Source organism: Mycteria americana, chromosome 2, assembly GCF_035582795.1.
Source record: "Mycteria americana isolate JAX WOST 10 ecotype Jacksonville Zoo and Gardens chromosome 2, USCA_MyAme_1.0, whole genome shotgun sequence".
NCBI lineage: Eukaryota > Metazoa > Chordata > Aves > Ciconiiformes > Ciconiidae > Mycteria > Mycteria americana.
In genome coordinates this window covers 170,976,191-170,997,030 of record NC_134366.1, presented here as the reverse complement: position 1 = coordinate 170,997,030, position 20,840 = coordinate 170,976,191, and the positions used below count along the sequence as shown (strand labels likewise).

The 20,840-nt window shown below is 36.4% G+C and overlaps 1 protein-coding gene across 8 annotated transcripts in view; it reads left to right on the top strand.

Moving 5' to 3' along the window:
* The window catches only part of PTK2 (protein tyrosine kinase 2), a 234,230-nt gene that overhangs the window by 159,271 nt on the left and 54,119 nt on the right, over positions 1 to 20,840 (top strand). For all 8 annotated transcript variants that reach the window (XM_075495342.1, XM_075495336.1, XM_075495337.1 and 5 more), the window contains 3 exons: positions 652 to 704; positions 15,005 to 15,061; positions 17,534 to 17,631. In XM_075495342.1, coding sequence (XP_075351457.1) covers positions 652 to 704; positions 15,005 to 15,061; positions 17,534 to 17,631 — 208 coding nt within the window. The remainder of the gene's footprint in view (positions 1 to 651; positions 705 to 15,004; positions 15,062 to 17,533; positions 17,632 to 20,840) is intronic.

Genomic DNA, 20,840 nt, shown 5'->3' with positions numbered 1-20,840 from the left:
CATAAAACTACTACCCAACACCATCTTGCATCTGGAAAGATTTGCCTTTGCCAGATGAAATTCCAGATTTCTGAAAGCATGAAGTGCAGTACTCTTGCTGTCTTACCATTAAAATGTTTATGTATGTACATGAAAACAAAATTTAGAAGAATTCATTGGCATTTCTGTTACTAATGAACATTTATAGCTAACTACGTTTAAATTTAATTGTTTTTCTTAGTTTACTTGACATATAAATCAATGTTAAATTGTTGTACAGGGTAAGTCATCTTGCAGACAAAAACTCAATTCATACTTTATTTCCAGTAAAGTAGAAGCACCACCAAGTTACGTATATTGACAAAGTTTAGACATGCATGGCTTGATCTTAAAAGTTTGTAAAACTCGAGTTTCATTTTTTCCTGGAAATTCGCTCTGTCGTTGCAAATCAATATGCTAATTAAAATGGTAATGCATTCTTTCCGCTCTTACTCCCCCAGATGGGTTTGAAATGGTAGATTCCTTTCTGACTTTTCTCCCCCTCAAAATCTGTCACTGTGGGAAATGGATTGGCCCTGCTAATTACAGTAGGTGCCCTGTTAGGATCAATTCCCAGTGTATGTGACCGTGAAGAATGTACAGCATTCAGCGATTCCAACCTCTGTTTTACAGGCTGGCCAACAATGAGAAGCAAGGAGTAAGGTCACACACAGTCTCTGTGTCAGGTAAGGCTCATAAAAAAAAAATGCAAGTTTATTTATAAAACTAGCAGATGGTTATGCAGATTTTTCACTCGCACTTAGCTGACTTCTTTCTACATGGCTATTGACTTTCCCAAGACCGTAGCTGTGCTGCCTTTGTAGTGCAGTTTCTAAAGAGAAACTTTTTGCAGCTATACTATGCAGAGTCACTTGCGAGAGCAGCCGTATCCGTGCAGTAACGTAGAGCCAGAATACTTCAAAGCAAGGCTGCTTGTCAATATTTTCACTTAGCTTTGTAATGAAGTAGAATGTCGTGGGCTAGAACTTAAATTACCTGAGTATGTGTTAATTATGAAGGAGCAGCTTTGAAAAGTGAAAATAGGCAATTAAATATTAATCATCACTTTTCAGAAAGAAGAAACTTAATAGCTATTTTTTTGTAGCTGCTGTTTAGATCAAAGCACTTAATTTTTGCTATTGAAAATCACAAGTTAATTGAAGGATGAGCATGTGAGGTAATACATGTTGTTTCTGTAGCTTATAGGCTTCTAAGATTTTTGTTAGTTACTGTGGAGTTTTTTAAGTTTTTATAGTTGAGAGAACATTTTTCTTTTACAGAATCTTAAGAAAAATCCTTTGGAGGGATTGATTCAGTGTCTTAGTAGAAAATACTTTTCTAGATCATTATGCATAATATTTATTAAGGAAATTTTCAATGCAAATATGTATTGATATTATGATATGTTCCTATAGATTTCTGGTATTTGGCCATGAACTTCAGGAACCAATATTGTGACCCACTGGAGCATCCACCTCTGACTTATAGGGAGGTTACAGCCCCACTTTAACATTTATGTGAGCACTTAGTGGCACATATTCAACAACCCAACATATTTCATTCAAGAAGGAGGAAAGATACGTAGATGTTTAATTAATTTCCTACTTTTCAGATTTCTTTCCCCACCCTTAACCTTTTTTTAAAGATGTTTGAGATTCACCCCTTGGCATAGGAAGCCCAAGTAAACAGACCTTGTGCAAGAAAATAGATGAGAGGATCTGGAATTAAAATGTGTATCAAGCTGCAGAGGTGTAATAGAGCTTCATCAGTTACTGTTATCTCTCAGAGTCAAATAGCAGCTCTTCTTCCTTCAGTACCTATCAAGCAAGCATGGCAGATAAGCATGAAGCATGGTCAGCATGTTCTCTCTTGATTCTTACCTGTGTGGCTCATTTTAGCTGTTAGAAAAAGTTGATTTTTTTAAAGTGATTAGTGCTGTGCTTTTTAATCACTCTACTCACACAAAAATAAGCTAATCTTCCGGACAAAATAGTCATACACCCCTGCCACCTCAAATTTTCACCCTTTCATTTTTTGTAAGAATGCTGATATACTTTTACTATTAAAAGCAGTAATAAATGTTTACTTCATGATCCTTCATTGCTGTCACTTCGACTTTGCAAATTTAGGTATCTTTTGCTTGATGCATTATATCTGAAGTACTGTTGTGTGTCGGAGCACAAACTCGCTTCTCCTCTACTCTTCTGAAGTAGTGTTTTGATATTAATGTAGTGAAGTGAGTTATAATACCATGTAACTCTGGCATTTAGGGTGTCACATAAAGGTCAGTGATGGGAAAACGAGAGCTTTGCTGTAGCACCACGGAAGAAACAGAAGTAGCAGCACTGGAGATGAGCTGGTTGTTCCAAGTGACTGTCGAGGAAGCTGTAAGGCGCAAAGCTGGCTCCTGATGCCATAAGCAAAACAATCACATTATACCAGCAAATGTCCCTCCCTTTCTTTCCAATACTGAAATCAAAACCAATTAGGTATTTTTCTTGTATTGTAGTAAGGTTTTGTATCTTTCCACAATGAAATCATTGTGCTTGATTCTTGTTTTTTATACCGTGTTACAAACCACTGGAAACACTGACATAATACTGGAACGATTCAAGCCATTGCATTTATTATTCATGCTCAAGGGTTCTTCTTTTTAATAAGGGTACACAGAACGCTGGCATACTTTTTTTTTGTTTTGATTTGGGGTTTTTTGCCCCAAAATTATTTGAAATGCATCGAGTGTGGCATGGATGTTAGTATATTAAATTTAAACCACAAGCAGATTGTTGAGATGAAGTTGTGTGATAAGGGTTTTTCCTCGGGAGGTGCTTTCTGTAAGAATCTCTGAGTCCCCAAAGGAATCAACTTGTTATAAATGAAGTAATACTTCATGTAGATGTGAAGAAGTGTCACTCCTGTTGTCACTTGTAACTGATCCATCAGTATGGAACAACGGAGGCAACAGATGTACATAATGTTCAGTTAACCCGAGAGTTACAGGTCAACAGAGTCTGACAGCTGACAGCATCCAGTGCAAAGCCAGCTGTGGGTGGTGCTATCTTGGTTTGCAGAACAAGAGCTTTTCTCTGGTGACATTTAAAGGACTTGGAGCTAAAGGCTTCAAATAAGACGAGCTTTTATAACTCACTGACAGCTGTAACATCCTTCATGCCTTTGATGGTTTAAATCATAAATTAACTCTGCTGTTTGTTTTCAGTGAGATTGCTATTCTTTGTTTTAACCTCTTCCAATGCTGAAGCTGAATAGCAAAAATCTGAGACACGTATTCAGCAGGAAAATTAAGCAGTCAGGCATATTTATAACATTAATACCCTTAGCTCTAAAGGAAAGTTTCACAGTGAGTTCCCCACCACACTTTGGGGAAACCAGCAATAGCCAAAAACGAGTGTGGAACATGATTTGGTGGTCTAGAAGTTCAGGTATTTGTCTGAAGTTTTGTAGGTTTAAAAATGAGCCTGTTAATGAAAGACACTGTGTCTTTCTTTTTGAAATATTTATTAACGTACCTTGAAATATTTCTGGTCTAGTGAAATTAAAACTTGTTCTTTCCAAGTGTTTCAATATTCCAAAACATACAAAGATAGAGGGGTTTTAATTCCTCCCCCCCCCCCCCCCCCCCCCCCCCTAAATAAAGGCCTTTGTAAACTAGTGAAGGGTGAAGTTGGTTTCAGGAACCCAAGCAGCAGATTGCTGGACCTGGGAGCCAAGAAGTGGCTTCTCTTAACAGCTGTGTGTCACTGAACCAGGTTTCACCACACACCTCTTACTGCATGCTTCTTTTTCTGTTTCTTCTGGTATTATTTGTCTGCCTTGCTTCTTCAAATTATATGTTCCTTGCAGTGGGCACTGTCTTTCGCTGTGTGCGCAAGCAAGATGCCTGCCAGACTTCCCCCATTTTTTAAAGCATAGTAATAATTTTATCCCTCAAATTTTACGTTTGCGTGTGTGGAGGATTATAAATAAAAAGCCAAATTAAATGAGTTGGATTTCAGATTTCTTTGGTATACATCTGATGTTTTGGTTTAAGTTACAGTGATTCTCCAGAAGCAATGAGTGTTTTAGGTAATAGATGGGTAATTCCAGCTTTTATCTCCTTCTCCCTCAGCTTCTCTGTCTTTACATTAAAAAAGAATTCTTTGTACTCAGCCAAGAGTGTATACCCAGGAAATAGTAAGGCTAAACCACTTGCTGTGTACAAATAGTGTATTAAATTTGTAAGAAGCAGCATAGCAGTTTACTATAATTTCATTGACTAGATTTCTTCCTGGTTTGCTTGGAGTCCCCATATTAAAATGCTCTACTCTAGCCCATGGGAACTTATTTTGGCCAACAGTTTGTTTTGATATAGCAAACACTAGCCTTAGTAAGGTGATGCACGTATTTCCTGATATACATATTTCCAAAAATAATAATTTACCTAGTCAATTATGTATTATAAAAAGTTCTTCATAAAATGAAATCAATAAAGCCTTAGTTTACTTGCTCCCTTTTTACATAAATTCTTTCTGACACAGAGTTCTTTGGTTTTTCCTGCCCCATGCTGGCTTATATAAATATGACTAGGAAGAATAAATATGCTTTTGCATCCTTTGGCTAATCGTTGTGTCTCTTTTGCACTAGAGAATTCTGTGGATGTAAATGTTTTTAATTGTAGCTCAAACGTTGCTTTACATACAGTGCTACAGAACATGATATTTCAGGCCCACTTGTTTCAGCGAGTATTGAACAAGCGGAGTATTGAACAAATCTTGGCAGTGTTAGGTTCTTGGCAGTGTTAGGTTTACGGTTGGACTCGATCTTAAGGGTCTTTTCCAACCTAAATGATTCTGTGATTCTAAGCAGTCACTCTTGGCATTTGGATATTCAGGTACTGCTGAATAAAATAACGTGTTTGTGGAGAGGGAGTTTGTAACTGGAAAGATGACAGTAAGGAAGAAGCTGAGCTGTTCTGCAGGAGCCAGCACAAGGCGTGTGCCTGAAGGGGGTTTTTAGGCCCTGCCACAGGGTTGGTCTTGCTTCAAAGCGGGTGCTGGTTTTGCAGCTTTAGTATGTGCTTAGTTGGTGAAGGAAATTGAAAGGTGTTTAAAAATATGGTCACTGTTTCAGATATTAAGGCAGGCTGCTCAAGCCATCTGAGTAATAGACCCCAGGACACATGCCTTTAATAGGGAAATAGGTATCTTAATGAGAAAGTTGTTTCTCATCTTGTTCCCTAGCTGGCGTGGCTGTTGTTACTAACACAAGTAGCATTTTAAAGTCAAAAGGGGTGTAGCTGTAAGTGCATGGTAATACGATGGCATAAGTTTCTAATAATGCTGGTGTGCCATTGCCTCTCTATAGAGGAAAAAAAGAACATTTGTTTGCTTATAGTGACTCTGTAAGAAATTATAAACTGCATGCCATGGTTTAGATATATCCAGTAACGTGCCCTGCAAAGGAGAAATCGGATCTCTTGGAGAGAGCTTCCTTATAGGAACTGAAGGATTTTAGCATCCTGAAAGAGGGGCTTCTCAGCAAGTTTCCAGGTTCTGCCTTAGAATCACAGATTTATAGTATAAAGTCATTACACTTAAATTGCATACTGTGGTTAACTCCTGATCATGGCAGTGAAATGGCATGAGAGTTCTTCTCTAAGGTGCTACTTATGAGCAGATCCTGTTTGAAGTAGTTGCCAATTTAGTCATACCATTTAGCTGAAATTCCAATTTGAATGAAAAAAAATCTCATTTGAAGGAGATAGGCATGATTTAAGTGAGATTTTAGCATGCAGAAAAAAATTATATGGTATAGTTCATCTGTGAGAGAGACTTCCAGTAGGTTACCTAGAACAAACTGAAATATAGCAGGAGCCAAAAGTCAAAACGCAAGAAACAGGAGAGAAAAAAATAATATATTCACCTGATTTCAGTATTACAACACTTAAAAACATTTTTAGTGAAGGAGATGTCAGCATATGAAAGGACCTGAATGTACAGGTGAATGATGCAGGCTAATCACAAGCAAAGCTGTGAGTAAGGATGGAAAGACAAATACAATTTTATTGAATCACTTCTGCTTGCAAAGCACAGTGCATGCTCTGTTTCATGATTTCTGTGCTCAAAATGAAGGTTTGCCCTGTGCTCAATTCTGAAAGAGTTTCTTGTATTTCCTAGTTCCATTTGAATTAGTCAGTAGGGGAAAAAGGTGCTCTTTGCTTGAGGTTCTAAAGTTGGGGTTTTTTTCATGTTCATTTTATCAAGTCACTCCAAAAAGACAATGCCGAAAAGTGTAAGTAAATTTTTAAGATGAAAAATTGTATCTTGAGTGCTTACAACTGTGTCTGCTAGCTCGGTTACATCGTACTCTACAGCTGACTTCTTCTGACAAGAAAGACTTAACGGTCAGCATAAATTACATAGTTAGACATTCAAATTTTTAAGTAATTGGAGGAATATAAAGGCTCTGCCATATGGTCACAGGACTGGGAGACATTCAAGCCTAAGGTTTGCTGCAAATTAATTTTACAAACCTTGAGCAAGTCATTAGTCTCCAAGTTCACGAAGGGAGTTACTTGCTTCTTAACTCACCCAGCTATTCCGCTGATTTAATAAGAGAATATAGTTAAAAATACCCTTAATGCTAGTAAATTACAATATTTCAGATTCCCATCACAGTTGAATAGACTGGTGGTGTTATCTTTTTGTATTTTAGACTGACTAAAATGCTTCTTTCCATGCAGAAGAAGACCAGAATGAACCACAATGACAGTTCAAATAGATTTCCTCCGTATCAGTGCCTAGGAAGTTACTGCATTGATTTCATGTGATTTCAACAACTGTGTTGTTGGTTCAAGAGTTCTCACCCTCCTATGCTCCTCCTTTGTGATCCATTCATTTGATTTGAGCAGACACTTTTGTTTTGGTAGTAATAATGCTGTAGTATGACTAAAGAAATGTGCCATGCAGTATTAGGTTTGGGGGTTTGTTGTTTATGTATAAACATACTTGATATAAAATAAAAGGAGCGTAATGCTTGTTTTATTTCAAAAGCTTGAAAACAAATAGATTTATTCCTTCTACAAATTTTTTTCAGGGTTTTCCCTCAAACTGGTTGAAGAATGTATGACTAAAATAGAATGGGACATTATCAGTTTCAGCCTTCCAGTGTTGCTTATCTACTCACACAGTCCTAATGGGGAGCTCCAGTAGTAACTGCCCTCTGGCCTGGTCACTTCCTTTCTGACATAGTCTGTTGCATAGCAAGTGATTTGTTCTTTTCTTTTTTTTTTTTTTTTTTTTACACACAATAATTTTAGTGAATTCTTAGTATTGAGAAGAGGAACTAAATAAAAAAAAGAAGTCCAGTGCAGTTTTCAGCAGCATTTCTGAGCTTTATGGGCATTTAGGTAGACACCAGTGGTATCCTGCCTGGAAGCTGGTGTGGAATGGTGGGAATCCTTCTAAGTAGTATTCATTTCAAGCAGGAACTCTCTAAGCTCCTAAAAAAGTGTTGGAACATCTTTTTTTTTTCTTTTTTTTTTTTTTTTAACTTAGAATTTTAATAAACTTTCTTTTGTAGCTAGACTTGAAGACACGGTAAGTTTAAGACAAAGCAGTCTTCCATTTAGTCTGGCAGAGTAGTTGAACAAACTTTAGACAGTAAATCATAAAGGCAGAGTTTGAAATGCAGAAGACAAGTTGGACTGAGGATCACAGGGCATTGGACATGTACATGATGAATTAAAAACACCTTTGTCATTTTGGTGTGCCCTTCATATGAAATAGGTTCGTCAGGTTTCAGTCAGCTTCTGCTACCCATGTATCAATGTGAGAGTGAAGAGCATTTCAGCATGTCAAGCTTAAATTAGCTTTGTAGCCTGAGCAGACAGGTCAAGAGTTGAAACATCTCTTCCCTTTTAGATAGCTTGCATTGCTTCCAGTGACTCTATACCTGTTCTTCTGTTTCAGTACAGAGTATTGGAGTCCTTTATTTTCATTTCAATACCTTTTCAGGAGTCTCGTAACATAGCTGTAGTATTTTTTTTCTTTTCTTTCATACTATGTCTAAAGCTTTTTATGAATGTTACCTCAGGTTTGTGTTCGAATGATAGTGCTGAAAATTGTGCTATGTGATGTTAGGAAGATAAGTCCCTAGTATTGTAGTAATGTGGTATACACAGAAATACTGATACACTAACTTACTCAATAATTTTGCCCTCTCCTTGCACCACTTTTAGTTTTTAGCATTGAATCTGATTAATGTTCTGTCATTTTCAATGAGATGTACATTTTCACAACTGAGGAATGATTTCTGTTTGTTTAATCACCCCAGCCGGTTTTATAATGGTGCTTTTTTGTTGCTTAGGATACAATGATAAATCTCACCCACTTGTTTTAACTTTGGATTAAAATTGCCGTCTTAGCAAAGAATGGGTTGTACATAGTAGTGTGTTACCCATTAGATTTGCATGCATGAAATTCAATGTGCAGCCTCCAGATTGGACAGTGATCGAACACACTTAATACACCTTTTAAAAAATTCTGCACATTATCCCTCAAAATCTGGCCACTAAACACTGCACAACGATGTATAAGATGGTGCTTTTGTGTAAGTATAGCTGCTTTGATGGTTCTTAGGTTTCCAGAATCTATGAAAAGTGTGAAGTTATTTTTATTAAAAGGTAGTTGTCCTTTTCCACCATTCCTCCACTCCTCCCACCACTGACTAGTATGCAGTGCCAGTATGCTGCTTCTGTGCTACTGGGCCTCTCTTTTAACACCTGTACCTCCAGCCTGTATAACTCAAGGTGGCTGGACCTCACTCTTGAGTTTTGACTGGGAAGGACTACCAGCAACAAGATGCGGGTTTTTAGTTGATTGGCTTTTTAAACCACCTCTCACATTTCTTGAGATAGAGGAGAGAGGGAAAAGAGGAAAGCAGAGAGGAGCAAACAGATAATAAGAGGAATAAAAGGAGCAGCTGTCCTCAGGTTCTTAGTGTCGTCTTGTGTCCTTCTTTCTCACCTTGTGAAATCAGTTATGCCTTTTTTGTATTTTCTCCTACTCAAAAATTCTCTCTCCTCCTGATAAGTGCTTTGCTAATTAAATGCGGCAGGGTGACTAGGAAAGGGGACAGTGAGGACAGTACCATGGGGCGTTTGCCCAGAGATCCTTGGAGAGCTAGAATATCACTTGGCAAGACAGGTCTGCACTGGGGATAAAACTCCAGTGGCAGATTTTAGGTCATAAAACATGTCAGTGTTGTATTTCAGTGGGACAGAGAAACTGTGTTTTTCCTTGTTCTATGTGAACCCTGCTATGTGAAATACTTCTTTTTTGTTAAGTTCTTTTAAGGGTCCAGAAAGTCAATACATCCATGTTTAAGTCTGGTGACTGCCACTTAAATCAGAATTTAGCTATAGCACAGCCTAGTAGAACTTAGAGCTTGCAAAAGCGGGTTACACTTCTGGGGTAGACAATGTCCCTTGCGTTGTCAATGGATGGTATATATAGTTGGCAAAAGCTGACGTTTTAATAGATTCTAGTCTCACTTTTAAAAATTGAAATAAGAATAACTTTGCTGTAGAAAGGAATTTGAAGGAAAATACCAAATATGCTTTAGAGTTTCAACAACATTCGTATATCCATTTGCGTATACAGAATTGTAATGTAAACCTTTATTTTTATGTTCATTCATTGTAGATGTTCTCTCCAGTCTCTTTTCTTTTATTTCCAAATAATTTGTTTCTGTTTTTCTCTTTCCTTTTCTTGCCTCTTTGTAAAGGAGTCAATCACTGTCAGCATAAAGTAAAGAAAGCTAGACGCTTTCTCCCTTTCGTCTTCTGTTCCCATGAGCCGCCGCCTAAGGGTACTGCACTGCTCTTTGTATAGGCTGCCTTATTAACCCAAAAGCTGAATATACTAACGCAGTTACTGGTTTTTTACTACTTTAGCCTCAGGTAAACAGAGTTCCAAGAATAATTTCATTAAATTTCTGCTACCCCTTTCCTCCTATTGAATTGGATTTTCATGCAGTGTCGCAAACTTGCTGGCCCCCGTTTTTATGGGGGACTTAGTTTTAAGCATCATATTCTACAATGACAAACACATTAATAATTTCATTTGTATAGCTGTGCAGCCCCTGTATACCCATGGGGGGTTTGGTTAATATGTTTTTACTTCATTCTTGGACCCCTGATACAGCATGCTTATGAATGAAATAGAATAGCAACAATAAGCATCAGCTAAGATCACTTTGAATTAAATATTGAATACAGTGATGCTTTTGGCTGCATACTGGTTCAGCATTTGGTCTGTACCAGTTTGGCTTTGTTAGGGGTAAGAAGAATCGGAGTAATAGGTGCATTACTTTTACAACATTAATGCTCATTTTCCTTTTATTTATAAATAATGTCTAAAGTGCATCAGCTTGTGCTGCGGGTATTGGTGTGGAATAGGGCCACTACCATAAATGCAGAATATGGTGCTTATTTGAACAGCTTCCCAGTAGAGTTGCTCTGTTTGCCACTTGTTTAAATTTCAGCTTTGTATAACTGCAATATGCTTTGTATAATTACTACTTAGATGGTTCCATGTCTTGCTCATGTCTTAGTGATAGCACAGGAGTGCATTTCCTTTGAAAGGGTGAACGCCAACTAGTTATCCAAAGTCCTAAGTGTGTGTGAAAAGTCAAATTGAACTGACTCCTCTGGCTGTAGGAGATCTTTTTTGTAGTGAAGTATTGACTTAAACCAGAAATTGGCCTTTCTTAACAATGCACTAAAGCAGTTCCACTCCCAAATTTAATTTTTGTGTAAATTTGTGTTTGAAAGTCATTAACTCTGTTTCATCATACAAGCTTCTTAGAACATATCTTTGTCCCTTGGGTTTTAGGTGAGAAGTCTTAAATTCTGCTACTTTTCTGGTTTCTCTTGAGTCAGGTATATAATATAACTGCAGTCTGAATACTTTTGGATTACTCATGAATTTAATAGTATATTTTCCCCTCCCCCTTCTCTGTCCCTTCTCTCTCCCCCTCTGTTTTTCTCTTTCCTTGCATGCCACCTGGATCTGCAGATGAAATTAGTGGGGACGGTAATATGTTTTCTAGTCTGTGTGTTACTAACGTGCACTATACAACTCTTATATCCATATACCACTTAATGCACATTTCAGTAATACTTTTTATACAGATTTTAGTATTAAAAAGCAGTCTGCTTTGGACATTAGCCAATAAATATTGTACTTTACAGGCTGTGCAACTAACACTTTCTGCTAAATTGGAAATGAAAAAGGAAAAATATTTCAAACACACAGGGATGTGGTATTGCATGCGTTTGCAATGAGAGTTCTGGCATGATGCAAAGAAGGTTCCTGGGTTTGCAAGAGTGTCCATTCAGTTTGATTGAAATGGTTGTATCACAGGATGTTTTTGGTCAGTGGGTGAGATCAATGGATATAATGTGAGAAATGAGTCTACTAAGTGATGGTTTAAAGGCATGGTAGCATCAAAGTGCTCTGTAGTCCACTACTGCTGCTTGCATAAAAAGAAGCTGTGCAAGATAATGTAGATTGAATACATGAAATATTAATCAGGTTTCAGCTACTCAAACTGCTAATTTTAAAGACAGATTTAAATGTTTTTCTTCAAAACTGCGAAACTCATTACAAAAATACTTAACTTCTCCAGACTCTATAATCTTTTTTGCTAGAAAATATTGACTTGCTATCCTCTGAAAATAAGTTGGGTTTTGTTTTGGGTTTTTTTTAAAAGAGATTTTTAGCTATTTTTCTAAAGGATTCCATCTGATGTTGGAAAAAATCAAACTGCTACTACTGGTAGTGTATGTATCTTTATTCTTATAAGTAGGAGGTACCAGAAGTGCATAAAAAGCAGTATGCAAAGGAAGGCGATAAGAAGAAATAGAGATAACATCTTGTGGCCTTCCTCTCAGTAAAATGTAAAAGGGGTGTATAACTTTTCATCTCCTTTCTCTCCTTCAGATATAAATCAAAGATAATACTACCCCAATTTCCTTTCTTTTCTTAGACATTAAAAACTCAAAGGACATTTTTTCTGTCATAAATTCAGAAATTGTATTTTAGACACTAACCCTAGCTTTTTATTGATGCTTATCTTCTTTCATAAATTACAGGCTCTGATAAATGGGAAAAAATCATGAAAAGGTGGTTCAAATAGGTGGTTAAGATCATGGATTAGCTATTATGGATATAACATCCTAGGATGGTTTTTTTCTACTGTTTAATAAATGCATTCAGATTTAGTAAAGCTCCAATTGGCTCATTCACCTGGACCACCAACACTGTATCTTTGTCCAAAAGCGACCTATTCATTTTTCCATCTTAGAAGAATCTGGGGTTGACCAACAGGTAAAAAGGTTCAGTGCTGGTTTTAAAATGTGAGAGAGAGCAGCAGTAATGAGCCCTATTTTTAAATCTTAGTTTTTCTAGACTTACCAAGGGCCTTGAAGATAGACCATCTCCTGGAATCGCTGCTTTGTTGTGAGTGTTTAGCTCTTGAAACCGCTGTAGCACATCCTTCTTCGTAAAGCAGCCTGGAGAGCCTTGCCCAGCTGAGTTTTGCTTTAGAGTCTGCATGGGTTCTGGACTATCTCTTAGCAGACATAGTCTTAGCAGACTTGGTAATAGTCTCATACTATATGACTCTAATCGTGGGGTAAAGACTGCATGTGAGAGAGGTCAGTTATCTTTGTTGCAGAACACTTTGAGCACATCACTGTTAGTGCCTTGATTGAATTTTCCTCTAATTCCCCGAAACAATACCAGACATGTATAGGAATTATTTTCTGAATTCTTCTTATATATTGCTCTCCAGAGTGTTAAATGTGTAACAAAAAATATTTGTTTAGTTAATTGCATACATTTAATTTATTTGGATTGGCTACTGAAGACCCTTTTAGTTTCAGGACTGTTTTAGGCAGTGTATCAAAACCATGTAAAGTGCTCTGTGGTGTTCTGATAATGCTTTTATTATGAATTATCTTCATTAATTTAAGATAGAGAGATGAACAAGCCATGCCATTTATTACATTTTTGTAAGCACTGTTCCATAATCTAGTGTGACAAATGTTTTGGTTTTTTAAAGACCAGTGTGGCACCAGTTCTAGTTTCCAAGCTTTTAAAATTCTTCTCAAATATGTTTATAATATCTTTCATTCAGTCCAATTTTTTTACATAGATTAAGAACTTCCTGGTATCCTCAAATATCAGCTTGTAACAATAGTTGATATATATCACACTTAACAAAAGCTAAAAACATCTTATCACAATATTACAAGGAAGCAGATTGTTTTATCCCCATCACATTGGTGTCATGCTAATGATTTCTTTCAGATGGATGTTTATATTTTAGATCAAACTGGGGCTTATTTTCTACAACAAAAACTAGTTTATAATGTAGGGAGGAAAAAACATACCAAGAAAGAGATTAGTGTCTCTGGAGTATGCTGCCTGTTTAGAATTGTGCACTGTCTTTATAATTAATTGACTTTTCATTAGGTGACTCTGGTTTGCTGTGTCCTAAATAGAAATCGCCTAGCAAAAATTTAAATGGCATAGAATTTCCTGATCTGTTTTTACAAGACACAGTATATTTCCTACAGGAGTTCAAAACTAAAATAGCTTTGATTTTATTTAAGTAGTACAAAGTTAGGATCATAAAACTACATTTACTCACTGAAGTGTGTTGAACTTCAAAGGTTATAGGCAACCTGTAGTTTCCTACTTGTTGAATATTCAGTTTGTATGAAAATTAAGCCTCTTGTTTATGTATGTATATAATATATCAGCCTTGCTCTGGTTTCAGAGTTGGCTTAAGTTGGTTGAACTGAGGGCTGCTGCCAAAAGGGATCATCCTATCCTTCTTTCCAGTCTCACTGTGGCTTTGTCCCATTCACCATTCAGAAACCATACCTCGAGAAATGATGCCAGGGAGTTGTAGGGATATACATATGCTCCAGGGCAGATGGGGAAAAAGGGGGAGTAAATCATGCCTTTCAGAGGTGGTCCAATATGTGATCACCTGAAACCAACCATGAAAACTGCATACTGGATTTGAAATTACTCAATTTTGAGAACCTCTCTATGCATTTAGAGTTTGAGAGTAGAATTTAACAGCCTTGCAGTGGAAAATTATCGCACTGTTGTGAACTGGTTTTGTAACCCTTGGAGGAATTTATCTGACCTTTAGGAAATGACCTATGCACACTGGAAGTTCCTTAGAGCAAGAGAAGGACCTTCTGGTATGACTTGACACCATTTAAAGCGTGTTGAGAACAGATGATGTAAAAGTCATAAGTTTTAAACAGAGGAAGAAGTACACTATCATTTTTCAGAAAAATTTGAGAACTGGTTGTTTTCAAACACTGTCCATGAGAGGAAAATTGAGACCAATGCAAGAAAAACGGGTGTAAGGTGAGAGTGTGACTTAAAAGATCTTTATGCTCTGGAAGACTATGGAAAATAACTCACCTTGCCACACTGACAGTAGGTAGATGCTGCCCTGGAACATCTTTACTGTCTGTTCTGCCTGTTTGACATAAAAAACTAGCAAACTATTATTCACACTTTATTGAAGGTAAAGCAATTTAATCCATTAATAATGTTTTCTCCTTACTGCAGTGGAATTTGCTGTTAAAAAGATTTTCTTTTTAAATCAACAGTTTAGATGGGTTTCAATTACAGGACATGAACTTTTTTGAATACAAATGGATCTTCCTTTTATTCCTTGTTGAATGCATCTATATGACGTAGTATAATTGGCACTGAAGGTCATTATCATACCATAAATTATGCATGAGCAAGTTTTATTCATGCTATTGTAAATGCGTCCCAGCAATGTTAAAGCTGGGAGTTGTGACATATCAGCCTTGATAAATTGGAGATACTGTTCTGGAGAATTGTCTTCATCTGCTTTTCCCGAAACTCTTCAATTCCTCCCTTTACAGAGACAGATGACTATGCAGAGATTATAGATGAAGAAGATACTTATACAATGCCATCAAGTAAGTATGGTAGTTAACTTGGGAACTTTTCTATCCGAAAGCTTCTTTGGTTTAGCAGGGACTGAGTCTTACATTTCAGCCCTAATTAATATGTGTGCAAAGACAATATTCTTTATGATGTTTTGAAAACTCATAGATTCAGTGTTTTTCAAGTTCAGGTTTTTAAGCAAGTAAAACCAAATTCTGTTTTGCTGCTGTTAGTGACTTCACAGTGCAATTCCTTTTATGTCTCAAAATGTAGATTTTTTTTTTTTAATTGTGATGCTGAACACAACACTTTAAGAAAGAATGGATAAGGTTTCGATGATAAGAGCAAACAATTTGGAAAGCTTCTGTGTATTTCTGTCTAACTGTATCTCACCCTTGCTCTGTGACAGACTTGCTGCTCTTGAATTCCGTGATAGAGGAAAGTCATCTGTACCGCATGCAATTTTGTTAAAGATGAAAGACTTTAGGAATAAAAATAAAAATTCCAAGTTCTTCTGAGTCTTCATCTTTGAAGTCTAAAAAGTGATGCATTAGCCACCACAAGGATTTTGTCTTATGGCATACTTGAATTACAATATAATCTTAAACTGTGAAGGCTGACTAATTTAATGTGAAAGTCTATTATACCGATTTTAAAAGTTGTGTCTGCGAAATTACAGTTGCGTTTTGGCAACCAAGGATTTCTCTAGAAGTGGACAATCCGTTGATATGCAGACCTGCAAAAACATCAGGTTTGGTTAGTGTAAGAGGGGAGGATGGTCCTAAACTGGTACCATGTTCTGCTGAAGAACCATGAATGTACGTAAGGATTTCTAGAGTTTACCATGTGGCAGGAATGTGTCACTTCAGTGTTTACAACATAGTTTCCGCTACTGTGGAAAATATTTGAAAAGCAAGAATATATGTTTTCCAGAAATAAACAATGTGTTTTGAATGTCTTGCAGTAAGTCACTACATGATTCTACTAAAATAATTGCAGGATCGAAAAGTACTGTGATAAATTATATCCTTTATTTTTTGTTAACGTATTAATGTTGTGTGATTTTTTTTTTTCCCTAATCTTTTCATTTAAATTCTCATGGAAGCAATTACTTGTGGGCCCAGCCCTGGATGATGCTGAATGCTTAAGTATGCCTTCAATTCAAAGCCCATGCAATGGGCTGTTGAAGTGAAATTCATTAAGTGCTTTGCTGGCTTGAAGTGGACTCAAGTGTTCAGCTCTCAAAGGACTGAGGCAGTCAAGATCACAAGAACAGACCTGTGACTTCTGCTAATGTAAACTTAAAATTGCATCAGTATATTTCTTCATTTTTTAAAACAATGTTAAAAAATGTTTGTCCTTGTCTTGATTTTAAGAAGCTATATCTAAGTAAGCATTTGATTTTTCTCTTAATTGCACTGCAGAAAGCTATGGAATAGATGAAGGTAACAGGAGACCCTTTACCCATCCCTGTATGCTTGCAATTTGGAATGATGTGGAATTTTTAAGTTTACTATTCACTTCCATTTAATAAACATTATTTATTTATAGTTAAACCAGTTAGCTTTGGGATTTTAAAGAGGAAAATGCAGTACTCAAAAAAAGAAATGAAAAAGGCATTTATCACTTTGTTATGCAGCTCTAGATGACATTATTTCTGTAGTGTTAATGAAGTCAAAATCATCAGTCATGAAGTCCTAAGCTGGTTGATGATATTTTTTTCTCTGACTAATACAAGTAGAGGTGAAAACATATACTGCACATGCTTTTCTGCTATTCCTGAAATATTTTTCCATGTCTGCTAGAAATTAAATTGCAAATGAAGTAATTCAATTGCAATTGATTAAATGTTTTGCTGAAGTACTGAGCCATTTTTATCAGTAATAGTCTCAGTCTATTAAACAACCAACTTAACAAAGTTGCGTAAGTTCACAAAACATATCAGTTTTACTTCAATTACACACTGATAGAGGTGTAGTGCACTCAAAATTTTGCTCTTTCATTTTATCTTTATTTGCCATGCTCTTGTTTCTGTATTTTTTCTTGCAGTTACCTCTTTAAAAATTCTCCAGGCTCATTTTTGATGGTTCCAAAATCTAAAATACCGCACAGTGGAGTTCTCTTAAACATATAAAGGGATGTGTGCTAAGGCTGTGTTTAATATCATTGGTATTGCCCTAGGCTATTTGTGTTCTTTGTCTTTTACTAGCTATAATTAAGAAGGATTCAATTATGTCTGTTGCATTGAAATAAATAATGCGTATTAGTTAATTTAGCAAATTAGATTTCACAATTCCTTTTTCATTGCTTTGATTCAAACATTTGTTTAAGAGGTTTCCACTGTGTGTATACAGCATTTGTATAGGTTGGTGTGCAGCAAATGTTAATCTTAGCTATTCATATGTGAGACATTTGAGTGACTTACTTTGAGTTTCGTATCTTGTGGATTATTTCTTTGGCCTTCATCAGAAATTTGATATTTTAAGTGCATTATATTCTTATAGCCAGAGATTATGAAATTCAAAGGGAGAGAATTGAACTGGGGCGCTGCGTTGGTGAAGGACAGTTTGGAGATGTACACCAAGGAGTTTACATGAGTCCGGTAAGCCTCACTTCTGAAATAAAAATAAACAAACAATAAAACCTTTCTAGTTAAAAAATAAAATAAAAAAAGAAATATATTCCTTAGATGCCTTGGTCTGGGTCTTCCAGAACAAATAAACTTTGACTTTGTAATTTATTTTTCAGAATAATCAGCATGTAGAGAATATTTCCTGTGTTTCAGATAAGTAGAAAACTAGCTCCAGAGTAGTTTCTCTGCTCCTATATCCCCATTTTTTTATAGATCGGGAAAGGAATCAAAAGAGCCAAGTAAATTATTCAGGACTGTACCAAAGCCACTGGCTGAGCTGGAATTAGAAGTCATTGCTTTTAACCCCAGCCATACACTTTCTTCTTTATTTTGAATGTGTCCAAGCATGGTAAGCACACGTCCCTTTGGCCATACTCCCCTATTGAGCGTTCAGTGCTTTAGAACCTTTTCCAGAGTTGAAACCAGTATTTATGGTGTTCAGCCTGACTTGGTTTTAGGTTTAGCGTTCAGCGCAGAAGCTGCCAACTGTGTCAGGGTAAGTTAATCTAACTTCTGTGCTGAAATACAGAGAAGAAATTTTAGTCTGTTATGCTGGAAGGGCAGTAGCCTACAGCAGAAGGACAATAATGTTAAACAAATGTGTCTGTTTCTCCAGTGAGCATCTCACTGTATCTCTCATAAAGAAGCTTGTATGTTAATAAAGTTGCTACTTTTTCCTGAAATAAAAGATACAAAAACCTTGGGCACTGATCCAGCAAACCCTTGATGCACAAGAGTCACCTCAGTGAAACCAGTGAGGTTGGCGGGACTTGTGTAATTTAGGCTGGTGCTTATGTGTTTTTCTAGACTGCAGCCACAAAGATTAAGATTGCAATTTAAATGGATGAAAAATTAAGTATGTGGCAAAAAACAAGAGAAAGCTGGAAAATTATTTAATTTCAACCAATTTCAAGCTAATAATAAACTAACTGTGCAAGTGTAAAATCAAGATTTATTTCTCATTTGAAGAAATTAAATGTCTGGATTTTTGATAGATGAAGTAATAATTCATGTCAACAACAATCTAGTTCTAACTTCAGAAACAGTATTTCCCAGAAACAGCTGGTTAGCGTCCTGGGCTCGGTGGGTGAAATAAATAAATCTTTAATGCAGTATTTAAGCAAATAAATAAGGATAAACCTTATATATTTCAGACAAGTTTGAAGTCTGTTATGACACCTTCATTTAGAAAAGCAGTTCTGATATATTTTGCTTTAAGGGAGATCCTTATTTTTCATTTAATCCTGTCCAAGTTAACAGAAGTACTTGAGGAGTAGTGTTTCACTGAACTTGGGGCACAGTGGATAAATCTAGTGCTCTGTAAAACCAATTAAAGACCCCTTTTCTTAGGGACTATTGTTTTGAAAATGCTGTCTCTCTCCGTTCTTTTTCTTGAATTGGAAAACAGATTTTATTCAGTCATCCTGTGTCTACTATAAGTTTTTTGAACGGCAACCTGCTGATTATTTTTATTAATAAAATTTTACTACATTTAAGACAGTTGAATATGTGAAGAGAAAACAGAAAGGTATTATCATTAAATGTTAATGTAGTAGTCACAGAGCGTAACTTGAACTTTTGGAAGAAATCTTACAATAGGTAAAATATGAGTTACAATAACATGATAGCGTTTCCATCCTTTTATATATTCAGCTCGCATGCAAAAATACAGGGGAGATTTCAGGCCTCTTGTTCTGCTAGCTCAAATTTATATCTGAAAAATCTCATTTATCCCTGTTCGTTGCACTTGTAAAGTTCTTATTCTAGTGACTGTGCAGCATCCACCTCTTCTTGAATGCTGCTTACTACTAGGTATTCCTGAAGTATCACAACCAGCCTGTATTTATAGGATACCGAATGGAAAATGTATGTGTACATATAGGATCCTGTTGCTCAGATGTAAGCAATTCAAATAAGACTGTCTTTAAAGGCTGATTTACTGTGGGATTAATTGAAAAGTGTCACTTAAGATGGTGTTTGCTGCTCAGTACACAAACTGTTGCCAATCTGATATATCCTCACTGTTTTGCCTCCTTATTCAAAACCAAAAGATCAGCAAAACCCTGATATCAGGTCTTTTCCTATATTTATTTTGCAAAATGTCTGGAGTCTTTGCTGGTTGCAGACACTGAAACTTTTCCTTTTTATGCTAATGTTGGCTATGAGATGTTTCAGAAACTCTTGTCTGTAATACCAGGAGAGGGATTGGTCTGGCTGGCCTCCAGAGGTCTCATCCAGTGCTGATTACTGAATCCTGATTTCAGAAGGGAATAAAATCATCTTAATTTACCACCAGTTTTTCAGTCAGTTCATGGGCATGTTTAGTATGACGAGGTTTTAATATTTTCCTGCAAAGTCCACCTGAAGAGGTATGTTGTGAGTAACTTTGAAAATAGACATTTAAGCCTGAAAAATATAAATATTATTCTGATAATGTTTGTCTCTAAAAATAAATTTAAAATAGAGCAAGCATGAGCAGACATAGAAGATAACTCTGTGAATCTCCAGCTCTCACTGGCCTTAAAACCTAGGTGAGGACATACATCAACCCTGTAGCCTTTCAGGGATAGTAGTCTGTCGTTTGTAGTCTTCCTATTGAACGATGCACAATTCCCAATTTCCCAGTTGGAATACTGTTCTTGAACAGGCCGATACCTAATGTAGAAGCTTAATTTTAAAACACTTCAGCTACTTTCAACCCTTTAAGAACTTGTATGAGTGACATCTGAGCACTGCATGTTACGGTGGGGATACACTATGTTTTAAAAATACCATTTTCTAAAGAAGTTGTGGTGTTTTGAATACTAGTGAAGCTCGAACACCTAAAGCTTCTTTTCAGGAGAAAAATGCGTGCAGCTTCTCTGTGCTGTCTGTAACTTATGGAAAGGGTATCTGTAAAACACACCAAAGCAAGAGAAGATGAAAGATGCCGCCTGAACCAGGAGGCCTCCCTTGGGCTGTCTAAGAGCTGCTCATTTTTCAGTATTCAGAGGATAAGCAATCAGATGGTAAAATCTGTTTCTGATTTTGAGTACATGTGTTCTGTTTAACTGTGTTTTAAGCCCTTGGTATAGCTGATTGTGAAGCTAATACGTAAAATCTTTGGTTTACTTCCCTTTGTAGTTTGAGTTCAAAATTATACCCAGTCTTTGTTCTGCAAGAGCCACAAAAAGTCCTGT